At 42.4% G+C, this 12,698-nt stretch overlaps 1 protein-coding gene across 3 annotated transcripts in view; it reads right to left on the reverse strand.

The window, feature by feature from the left end:
- Positions 1–12,698, reverse strand: part of QRICH2 (glutamine rich 2) — a 418,913-nt gene that overhangs the window by 119,855 nt on the left and 286,360 nt on the right. For all 3 annotated transcript variants that reach the window (XM_078654585.1, XM_078654584.1, XM_078654583.1), the window contains one exon: positions 12,467–12,541. In XM_078654585.1, coding sequence (XP_078510711.1) covers positions 12,467–12,541 — 75 coding nt within the window. The remainder of the gene's footprint in view (positions 1–12,466; positions 12,542–12,698) is intronic.

Raw genomic sequence — 12,698 nt, forward strand, 5'->3', positions numbered from 1 at the left:
TCAAAAATATCGTTGTAAAAAATATAGTTAGTCAAAATATCGAATTTTTAAAAATGCTTTAAAGTAATTAAAAAATAATGAAATAATAAATATAATTAACTTAAACATGCTTAAAATACTCAAATAACCTTAAAATTAATAAATAATTAATGTAAGTAAAAAAAAATACAAATTGATTTGTTAATACATATATATATATATATATGAACGTAATATTAATAAAAAAAAGTACATTATTTTTACCGTAGGATAGCGGAAAGGGTAAAATGTACTATTGTGAGTGCAACAGTAGGGAAAGCGCTGGATAGCGTAGGGGTAAAATTACTATTCCCACTCCAGAGAGTGCAACAGTAGGGAAAGCGTTAATAGCGTGGGGGTAAAAATTACTATTCCCACTCCAGAGAGTGCAACAGTAGGGAAAGCGTTGGATAGCGGAACGGGTAAAAATTACTATTACCACTCCAGTGAGTGCAACAGTAGGGAAAGCGTTGAACAGCGGGAGTGTAAAAATGACTATTCCTACTCTAGAGAGTGCAACAGTAGGGAAAGCGTTGGATAGCGTAGGGGTAAAAATTACTATTCCCACTCCAGAGAGTGCAACAGTAGGGAAAGCGTTGGATAGCGGGAGGGTAAAAATTACTATTCCCACTCCAGGGAGTGCAACAGTAGGGAAAGCGTTGGATAGCGGGAGAGTTAAAATTACTATTCCCACTCCAGAGAGTGCAACAGTAGGGAAAGCGTTGGATAGCGTAGGGGTAAAAATTACTATTCCCACTCCAGAGAGTGCAACAGTAGGGAAAGCGTTGGATAGCGGGAGGGTAAAAATTACTATTCCCACTCCAGGGAGTGCAACAGTAGGGAAAGCGTTGGATAGCGGGAGAGTTAAAATTACTATTCCCACTCCAGAGAGTGCAACAGTAGGGAAAGCGTTAGATAGCGTAGGGGTAAAAATTACTATTCCCACTCCAGAGAGTGCAACAGTAGGGAAAGCGTTGGATAGCGGGAGGGTACAAATTACTATTCCCACTCCAGTGAGTGCAACAGTCGGGAAAGCGTTGGATACCATCGGAGTAAAAATTACTATTCCCACTCCAGAGAGTGCAACAGTAGGGAAAGCGTTGGATAGCGGGAGGGGTAAAAATTACTATTCCCACTCCAGAGAGTGCAACAGTAGGGAAAGCGTTGGATAGCGTAAGGGTAAAAATTACCATTCCCACTCCAGTGAGTGCAACAGTAGGGAAAGCGTTGGACAGCGTAGGGGTAAAAATGACTATTCTCACTCCAGAGAGTGCAACAGTAGGGAAAGCATTGGATTGCGTAGAGGTAAAAATTACTATTCCCACTCCAGTGAGTGCAACAGTAGGGAAAGGGTTGGATAGCGTAGGGGTGAAAATTACTATTTCCACTCCAGAGACTGCAACAGTAGAGAAAGCGTTGGATAGCGTAGGGGTAAAAATTACTATTCCCACTCCAGAGAGTGCAACAGTAGGGAAAGCATTATATAGCGTAGGGGTAAAAATTACTATTCCCAATCAAGAGAGTGCAACAGTAGGGAAAGCGTTGGATAGCGTAGGGGTGAAAATTACTATTCCCACTCCAGGGAGTGCAACAGTAGGGAAAGCGTTGGATAGCGTAGGGGTAAAAAATACTATTCCCACTCCAGAGAGTCCAACAGTAGGGAAAACGTTGGATAGCGTAGGGGTAAAAATTACTATTCCCACTCCAGTGAGTGCAAGAGTAGAAAAAGTAAATACTTCATATAATAATTAAAAAACACAAAATACTAATACCAATTACAAAATATTTAAAAATAATTACCAATTTAATATAATATAATAATTAATCAATTAAAAATACAAATACAAAATATTTATTAGAAATCATTATCTATTAATACAAATTAATTACCAATTTACAATTAATTAATTAGCAATTGAAAAATAATGAATTAATGCAAAATAAATACCAATAAATAATTTTTTTTTTTTATTAATTACAATTAAATTACTTCCCACCCTATTGCCCTACAAACCCACAACCCGCTACAGTAAATAAATTAATAAAATTAACATAATTATCAATTAATCAATTGCTAAAAATGAATTACCAATTTTAATTTACTTAATTACCAATTAAAAATCAATTAACAATTAATTCAAGATAAATACCAATAAATAAATTAAAACATTTAATCAATTATAAATAAATTACTTCCCACCCTATTCCCCTATGAACCCACAACCCGCTTCAGAATTTTTAAAAATAAAATTACATAATTATCAATTAATAAAAATTAATGACCAATTATAATTTAATTAATTACCAATTAAAAATTAATTAACAATTAATTCAAGAAAAATACCAATAAATAAATTAAAACATTTAATCAGTTATAATTAAATTACTTCCCACCCTATTCCCCTATAAACCCACAACCCGCTACATAAAATAAATTAAGAAAATTAACATAATTTTCAATTATTCAATTAATAAAAATTAATTACCAATTATAAATTAATTAATTACCAATTAAAAATTAATTAACAAATAATTCAAGATAAATACTAATAAATAAATTAAAACATTTAATCAATTATAATCAAACTACTTCCCACCCTATTCCCCTATAAACCCACAACCCACTACAGAATTAAATTACGCAAAAATGAAATACCATAAAATTCATTACTTAAAATAAATTATAAAACAAATATACACTTTTCACACATATACTAACATAAAAAACAATTAATAAAATTCGATATTATTTTAAAAAATCGATATATTTAACATCAATATTATATACTTCGATATTTTGACTTTCTATATTTATGTAAATCGATATTAACTTACTTACCTCAAATACGATATTTTTGTTGTCTATATTCTGTCCATTCGATATTTAGTCCATTCTATATTTTTAACTCGATATTAATGCAATTCTATATTTTTAACTCGATATTTTGACTGTATACCGAACACACTTGTGCATCATAGTGCAAAGGTGTCTGCATCACGTTTAGCATAGGTTTTCTACTGTGAGGCTACCCTTCCAGTGCAAAATACTATGCTTAGACTAACATTAAAACTTTTTTTATGCCTGATTCAAAGTTGAGTTCGTTTTTAGTCACAAACCCCGTCTACTATTGTTAATTGAAATGGTTTTGCATCAAAAACCATGGGTGGTTGCATGGGAATTCCCACGTACCACCCACAGAATGCCCCTTAATGCAAATGAATGCAAGGCAGCACATTGTGCAGTTTTGCATTGCTTTGGGTTACAATCCAATGTTGCCTTGTGCTCTTTTGCGTTACTTTGAGTCAACTTTCCAGCACAAAACAAGTTTTGCACTAGAAAGCAAATAATTAAAACTAGAAGAATGGTGCACATGTCTTCCAACCCAGAGTGGTGGAAGTGGTTCAGAGTAGCCCAGCTAGGTGACCTTGTAAGTGAGGAGGTTGCAAGGCCTCACATCCTGTCCCGCAGGGGAAGGTGTGAGACAGGGCCGTATTCCGAGCCTCAACCTCAGTCTCCACTACTGGATGGTTCTTGGAGGGAACATGAGGTAGAGAGCCTAGTCTGTCCTGTCGGACCGTTCTTCGAGGGGGATCTCCCCGTGTTAGGTGTGCTGGGAGTGTCTGTAATCAGGCCTCCATAAGTTCTGGTGTCTGGCAGTGCCACTCCTAAGTGGAGGGTGTTGAAGTCCAGATTGAGGGGTTACAGGGGGAAGAGTCCCCAGTGGAAGAACCTTTGGGTCAGGGCCCAGCCAGAAGGGCTGAGTCACCTAGGATAGGCCATGGTGATAAGACTGTCCTGTGGCATCTTCGCGCACTGTCGGAGGGACAGGAGGTCGCACGCTCTGCGCCAGGCAGACTGTCACACGACACATTAGGTTTGTGTCACCCTTGGGGGGGGGGGAAACGTGCTCCCCATGATGTCCTGGTTCGCCGGGCATCTGACCAAAGGGTACTGTCCCTGGGTTGGGGAGAAGGAGCCAGTATTTCCTTACCTGGACGGCAGGGCAACTGTAATCAGTTTCCTGACCAGTTTGCCTTCTAGGGGTACCACTCCAGAGGGGTGGTGCAGGCCTAGCCGGGATCTTTAGGGTCCCTGGCTGAGTGTGGTAGTACTACCCTGAGAGCAGGTGGGGCCTATCTTAAGTGAAGGGACGCTGCTCTTCAGAAGGGAGGGTATAGGGCTCTGGAAGGGGGTGCAGAGGGAGGGAGTCATCGCCTCTGACCCCGGTGCAGCCAGTAAATGTGGATCCCAGGTGGCAGACCAGTTGATGGAGAGAGGTCCTGAACTGGTGGGAGAGTTGTGTTCTGGTGGGTGCTTCTCCTGGGAGAGTGTGGAACCCCAGAAGTAGAGGTAGGGTGAGAAGACGCTTCGCCCGTGACCTCTGGTCAGCCTGAGGATGTGGACCCTAGGTTGAAGGATCGGTGGTAGGTTGGAACTACACTGAGAGGGAGAGTGGAGAATGGCTATTACGTGCCAGGGGTTACTGTCCTCCACTCTGTGCTTTGGCAAGGACCAATGACATCTGGATGGCCTAGGGCCTGGTCCTGTCCGTGGACAACTAGGGAGTACCAGTGGGGTAGCCTAGTTGGGCCTGAGAGTTTTTTTTCAGAGGGAACCACGTGGGTTCAGAGTGGCGTAGAACTGGAGGGTGTCCCTGCAGTGCAGGCCCGCGTCCGTGTTCTATCACCCGAAGCAGGGAAGCCCATCAAGGTAGTGATTGGTCTACCCTGCATTTTGGCTGGAAGGGAGTTGTGTTGGACTTGGCCCTTTTTGCAGGTTAACCCCTAAACCTTTTACATTTCTCCCAGCCTTCTTCTCTTTGTAGTGTTAGTGGTTTTAGGCCACTGTGCATTTTTGCCCTGTGGTCCAGTGTAAAGTGCGTGTGCTCTCTGTTACATTTAATTGGAGTGAGAATGGCCTGCCCTCCCATAGGAATGCATGGGGGATTCCCTACTCTGTGTGTGTCAGTGGTAATTCCTGTTATGAGAGTAGCAGTATGGTCAAGTCTGGTATGTATGAAATTGTGAGAATAAATGCTGCGCAATGGTGTGCGCAGATTTATTATGACTATGTGAGAAATGCCACTTTTAGAAGTTGGCATTTCAGTGTGCTATGTGTCCGCCTGCATATGTGAATTGCATGTCTGGTTTTGGAGGGGCAGGGCAGGCTGAGACAGATGTGGGTTGAATAGAGAGATCTGCAGTCGGAGTATGGGGAGGTTTGACCCTTTGATCTGAGCAGGGCTGTGCCTGGCAAGGTGAATGATGGCTCCACCTCCCACTGTGCAGCTGATAGCATACCCCCTCTTCCTCAAAAGCAGGATGCAGTTGTATAAGTAAAGGGGCTGTGACCCCATGAAATTGTTCAGTTCCATGGTACTCTTCTAGGATGATGTGCTGTTCCTGATCCTGCTGGAGCATGCTGCTGCTGGGGACCAGGAAGACTGCCATTGAGCTTGCCTCCCTGGGCCCTGCATTGCCCCCTAGATCGCTGCGGACTTTTGCTTTTGGAGCTATGGCTCCCTGCGCCCTCTGAGCGCTATATTTTAATTCTTTCCTCGAGGAAGAACATGTAACTTCTGGATGCCAAGACGAACCTCTGTCCATGTAATTAGAGGGAAAGAACTTTGAAACTTTCATCCATCTTGCTGAAGAAACTACCCAAGGGCCTGATTTGAGCTTGCCTCCTTCTGAAGTCTCAGGGACATTAGACTTCACCCATCAGCCATCCGGAGACCTAATTGAGGGGAATTCTCCTCGCAGGTGAGTCCTCTGTTGAGAATTCCAGAGCCTCTGGTTCTACTGCGGGGAATGCGGGCTGATAGTTATCGCTATTGTGGGCCACCACAGCTGAGGAGCTTTTGCCGCTGAGAGCCCGCATTTGCCTGTATTACCAAAGTCATCATTATCGCTTTTGTGGGCCGCCGCAGCTGAAACTGCTGTTGCAGCTGAGAGCCCGCATTTGCCTGTGTTACCAAAGTAATCGTTATTGATATAGTGGGCCGCTGCAGCTGGGGAGCTGTGGCCAATGAGTGCCCGCATTTGCCGTCCTACGAGAATCATCGCAATCGCTATTGTGGGCCGCTGCAGCTGAGGAGCTGTGGCCGCTGAGTGCCCGTATTTGCTGTCCTACGAGAATCATTGCTATCGCTATTGTGGGCCGCTGCAGCTGGGGAGCTGTGCCACTGAGTGCCCGCATTTGCCGTACTATGAAATTCATCGCTATCGCTATTGTGGGCCACTGCAGCTGGGGAGCTGTGGCCGCTGAGTGCCCACATTTGCCGCCCTACGAGAATCATCGTTATCGCTATTATGGGTCGCTGCAGCTGAGGAGCTATGGCTGCTGAGTGCCCGTATTTGCCGTCCTACGAGAATCATCGCTATCGCTATTGTGGGCCGCTGCAGCTGAGGAGCTGTGCCGCTGAGTGCCCACCTTTAAGCCCCGTACTTTCACAGCTGTGCAGCACTTAGTGCCAGCTGCAACGTTTAGGTCTGCGCAATTGCACACATGAATTCTGCTGCATTGGCAGCCGCCCTGACACTTTGGACACAGGGCATTTTGAGCCGTGTTGAGAAGACCAGTTGGCCAGGAGGACTGTTAGGTTTGTAAGTCGCCAGGCCCTAATGCGATGGATGTGGTGCTAGGATATGTCATTTATGTGGTATGATTTACGCACCCTGTTTTATGCCTCTAAATGTGGTTTATGATTATGAGGTTTTGCAAACTGTCTTTATGTTTGAGTTATCCTTTACTGTGGTTAATGCTAGTGAGATTATTTCCTAAGGTGAGTTATGCTTAGGAGGTTATGGTCTAATATGTTTAGGCTTATGAGGTTGGCGCAGGATATATTTCACGCCTAATGTGATACTGTGCATAATATGATTTATGTTACAGGATGATGCTGAGTCCAGTGTTTGCCAGTAATTACTGGTTGTGTTCTATGCTTATCATATGTTCTCCATTTAATATCTTTACTAAGTGATGGTTCTGACAGTGGTCCAAGTGGCCCTGTCATGTGTATATAATCCCCTGTGAATATTGCCCAGTGCCAGTTGAAACAGTGTATATTGTGTGATTACTATTCTAATGTGCTTTATGATAAAACAAAGGCCATTTTTGATATAACCTTGTGTGGAGTTCCTTTTGTGGTGTGCCTAGAATGTTGTTGCTGTGTGGGTTGCACAAATGCTTTACACATGGCCTCCGGGATAGGCCTAACTGCTCGTGCCAAGCTACCAAGGGGGTGAGCAGGGGTTATCTTTGGCGTGTAACTCCCTTGCCCTGACTAGAGTTGTGGTTTCTGCCTGGCTTAGGCGCAAGCCCTAGCCAACCAGAAACCCATTTCTAACAATATCTCGAATGGATTCTTCTGCCAAAATATAGCGCCTGAATGCAGGTATTTAACAGCATTCTCTGCAATAGGCTCACAGCGTCAACTCTATCGGATCCCCCATGGGTATAAGAACAGCCCGGGGTTGTTCTCAGCCAGAGTAACTGAATTACTTCAAAATCTGGATGAAGAGACATTGTCCTATGTGGATGACATTTATCTAACGGATGATGACCTGGAGGAACACTTGACCAGAGTGAATACTATAATATTGGGATTCGCATCAGAAGGCTATAAATTTGTTTTTAAGAAATCAAAGATAGCCCACCTCAATGTCCTATTTCTGGGATATGAGCTCTCAAGTGAAGAAAAAAGCTTAGCAGCTAACTTTTTTGAAAAGTGCGCTCTGCTCCAACCTCCGATATCATTGAAAAATGTACAATCAATACTGGGATTCCTGAACTTTGGCAGAACATAGATTTTGGATTATGCAGAAAGGGTTAAACCTTTCTACGATCTAATAAGACCCGATGTTTCAGTTAGGCAATGGACACAGGAACATACAGATATCCTACGTTCCCTACAAACGGACATGATAGCGTCTAAGCACTTAAAAACAGGTGTGAATGTCCACAACCTAGAGATCCGTATAGTTGCAGGTCAATCAGGGTACACCTACCTAACATACAGCGAAGGTGAACCAATAGCATACAAGTCACATTTGTACACAAATGCTGAGATGCGTTCCGCATCAACAGAAAAAGCTCTGACAGCAGAGTAGACTGCTGTAGTGAGAGAAAGAGCACTGGTTCAGGGGAAACGAATAATTGTTGTGACTCCAGTTCCGGCCTTAGAGGCTGCGACAAGGGCTAGCGTTCCTAACTCAAAAGCCTTACATCTGAGATTGATACAATGGGCTAATTCTCTCACGGCAACAGATGTAGAATACAGGTACGACCCAAGTTTAAAAATACAAGCATTCCTGCAATACGAACAAGAATATCCTCTCCCAAATTAAATAATGCCTCTAGATCAGTATGAATACATAATTTACACTGATGGATCTGCTCAGCCGGCCATTGGAAGTAAACAACAATACGGCGCCGCATACTCAATCATTAAAGGACACATGCAGGATGGAAAATTTCATCCAAGTTGTACAAAAAAGTCTCTGGGTGATTGCACGGCGCAGCTAGCAGAATTAACAACTCTGTTACTGGCACTGGTAAATACGGATCGAGAATCCCCCACACTAATTATGTGTGATTCATTTTACTCTGTACAGTCGTAACATGAGTACTTACACCACTGGGATCAAAATGGGTTCAAAGATGCAAAAGGTGGCACAATTAAGCACAAAATGCTATGGGAACAGTAGTGGATTTGAAAAACTAACTACAGAGAGCTCACGTGATACACACATTGTGACATTAACGTGATGGCGTTCATGTTGAAGAGAATTAATTGGCTGATGAAGTCACACAGGGAGCTGCACGCATGGCTTCCGTAGCTGCAATCACTCGTTCAAAAACGAGAATAGACGGTGAGAATATGGTTGCAATTACTGCTACACGCAATGAATCGCCACTTCCGAAAAGATTTCCACTCAAGTACTCCTATAAGATAGATGCAAACAACGTTCTTGGAGGGTAGTGTATGTAGATATCAGAAGATAATATTGTTCAGGTAAATGAAAATACCAAGGGGTAAATTTTCTCTGGGGTGATACTCCCTCTCCGTAACACGTATTGAGGTTACAAAGAGGTACAACAGGGTAATAGCCCACATTTTCCCATGTTCTGAGCTGTATAATTCAGAATATTTTGTTTTTTGCTTATTGGTGTTACCTGGCAAAATTCGCACAGGGAAAAATGCTGGATTGGGGTAAAACGTGAGCACTACTTGTGAATTAAGTTTGGGAGCAAAACCCCCAAAGCCGCTCCATAATAAGGACCTTAGACTTATGCTTGACTTCCTTCTTGCTGTGTCTACTTCACTGTTTTGCCTTAACTTAAACCTTTGAGGATCCCGTACTTCACTTTGGACATAGTATTTGCTACATTCAGAGTCAGAAACAAAGAGCACTTGCACTTTTTCCGAGCTGGGCTAAAAAAGGGCATGTTTATCAGAGAATGCTACTTCCTCCTCTCTAGCTTATTTGAGACCTCAATGAACCACTATCAGAAGACAAAGTGTATAGCGCCCAATAGTTCTACCTTCAAGTGTCTTTGGCTTAAAGAGGCACCCGGACTGGAAATGGTCCTAGGCCAGGCACTTGGTGGACTCTCTATGTTCATAAATTCATGGGAAATGTCTGTAACACCTAGACAAAACTTTAATGGAGTGTTTTCCACAATCCACAGATAAACCAATTTATTACTACCTTAATGAAGAAAAATAATACACATTATAATTTTACCTTTTCTGTTGTGGTTTCCAAACACAGCTGTCCTGATTTGAAATGTTAACATCTGGTGTCCAGCCAGTCGCTTAAAAAATGGTGCTTAGGCATGGTGCTTTGTGGAACACTGGCTGATAACCTGGGGTATCTCCATACATGCTGAATGTTGACACCAGCAATGTCATTTTTTGTGTAATAGCAAGTACACTTTACAACCTACCCATAGAGCAGCAGTAGCCAAAGAATGTAAATCTACATGATTCATAATGCGAAAGAATGGGGGAAATGGGATGTTGGAGTCACCTTTAGCAACCACATCATGGTATATGTTCTTGGCAGGCTGGTGGGCCTGCAGTAGTTTCCACTGTTTGGGAAGAAAACAGCAGTGATGTTGCATTTTGGTTTTGGGGTTAAGATCTTAGCTTTAGAGGATAGGGTTGGCTTAGAGTTGAATATGTCGAGTCTTTGTTTAATGTACCATTGAGCAGTTCCATAAATTTCTTTCTGTGTTATGGGGAGGAACTATTATATTTTTTCACTCACTTCAAGACTGAGCATTCAACAGAAAATACCATAGTAGAAGAGTGGAGCAACAATTTACTAGATGAGACCATCCCCATTACCACCATAAAGAAGGGAAATATAGAAAAATCAACACCATGGTTCAACACTCGCCTAGCCTCCCTTAAAAGGGTGCAAAAAAGATAGTAAGTGGAGACAAGATTATGAAGAAAACCTGAAACTTGCCTATAGGTTGACAACTAGACAACACCATCAAGAAACCAAAAAGGCTCAAGCATCATATTACGAAGCTTTAATGGTTCAGGCAGCTAATGCCACCAGAGAGCTCTTTCATACTGTTAAATCCCTCACCACCTCTAAAGCAGAAAATCTAATGCCCATTCCTTCTATAGCGAGTTACAAAAGACAAAGGACGTTTTACCAACTCTCCCAGAGACGCATACCATGCTGGAGAAGGCATTAAATGTCTCAAATGTTCCCATGATCACCACAGACGCAGTTCCAGACTTATTCGGGAAAGTTAAATGGGGCTTGCCTTTAGACCCAGCCCCACCCAATATCCTCCTTCCTGGAGTATGACAAATGTTACCCATTCTCATGGATCTCCTTAATTTATCACCTTTCACTGAAACAGTCCACCAAGCCTGGAAACATGCTGTGGTCAAACCGCTGTTTTAAAAATCTAATCTTGACCCTGCCTGTCCTGGGAACTACAGACCCGTATCTCCACTCCCAGGCATGAGGAAAATATTAGAGAAGCACATCAACCAACACCTCTCTCTATTTCCAGAAAATTACTCTCTCCTTAATTCCACCCAGACTGGATTCCATCCAAAACATGGCACAGGTCTGCTCTATTTGCAATCACGGAGGAGGTAAAAGGGATGCTAGACAAAGGAGGGTCTGGGGCCTTCATCCTCTCTGACCTGAGTGCAGTGTTTGAAATGGTTGATCACGATACCCTTGTACTCAGGATCAGGGAAATAGGAATAAAGAAACGGTGCTTTAAAGTGGCTCTCTTCTTTTCTAAATGATAGGTCCTTCCAGATCTGTGAACCTCCTGTCGTCCCCTTGAAATGTGGGGTACTACAGGGATCTGCACTTAGCCCCACACTCTTCAATATTTATGTGCGCCCACTTGCAGACATCGTCAAGGAATTTGGAGTGTCAATCGTACCCCATTAGTCTAGCCATGTACATCGGTAGAGGATCAAGGATGCATGCGATGACCTATGCATCACTGGGAAGTCTTCTGGTAGCTATGCATTATATAAATCTGCAGTACCATACATACCCTACTGTCCCTCTCACACGTGGGAGACTTAACCAGCTGCTTCACCCGATCGGGTGACCAGCAGCAACACAATCAAAGCTGGCTGACAGCCATAAACCTACGAATAGGGTCTCACAATAATTAGTAGCTGCATATTCTGAATACTCGTCTGCATCACAGAATATAGAATCTGCTTCATGAGGAAACTTTAATTAAATGGAATTCTGTTCTCTATTACCCTTGAGACCATCTACTAATATTTACCTTTGGGATGGAAGTACAACCGACAATAAGTACCGTAATCATAGGAATTTAGCCCTGAAGAAGTCGATGTGTACTTCATGGTAGCGACGAAACACGTGTTGGCTAGGCTAAGACTCTGTACCAAGGAACGCACAACAAGGACAATAAATCCTGGAACCCCACAGAGCAGTGGATGAACAGTGTTTTTCTTTCCTACAATCATTACTGTACTAACTTAATTCTATGTACCACTAGCGTGTGCAGGAGTCTAGCCATGTACATCGGTAGAGGATCAAGAATGCATGCGATGACCTATGCATCACTGGGAAGTATTCTGGTAGCTATGCACTATATAAATCTGCAATACCATACATTTGCACCGTCGGCACTTTTGATGTCACTTAGGATGTTTGTCACCATTTAGTATCAATATACACCTGAATATCAATTTCATAGGCATTGATATTAAAGCCAACTCATTAATCTATCAACAGGCCTCAATATCCATTTGTTGACTTACTATTGATGAAGACACACAGAAAGAAATAGATGGTTCACATATGGAATATGGGGTCACTGTCTTTAGGTGAAGGAAAAGGCTTTAACTGTTTTTTAGATGTCTGTATCAGTTCATGTGCAATAGCACCACTATCATGTCAACAGCATTATACCACTTACCACATCTAAATCCATCTCGAGAATATCTTTATCTGCTTTCTTGTCTTCCAACTTCTCCAATGACTGGTAAAGAATCTGATGAATAGAGATAGAAGAAAGCACAAAGAGACCATTAATTTCTTGATATTTGCAAAATTTCACAAAAAAGTTGGGCCATAGTGGCAGACTGCTCCACATGTCAACATAGATTTATGAAGGTACAAATAAATGCCTTGGTTGACCCCAAAACAAG

The sequence above is a fragment of the Lissotriton helveticus genome, chromosome 7, assembly GCF_964261635.1.
Source record: "Lissotriton helveticus chromosome 7, aLisHel1.1, whole genome shotgun sequence".
Classification (NCBI taxonomy): Eukaryota; Metazoa; Chordata; class Amphibia; order Caudata; family Salamandridae; genus Lissotriton; species Lissotriton helveticus.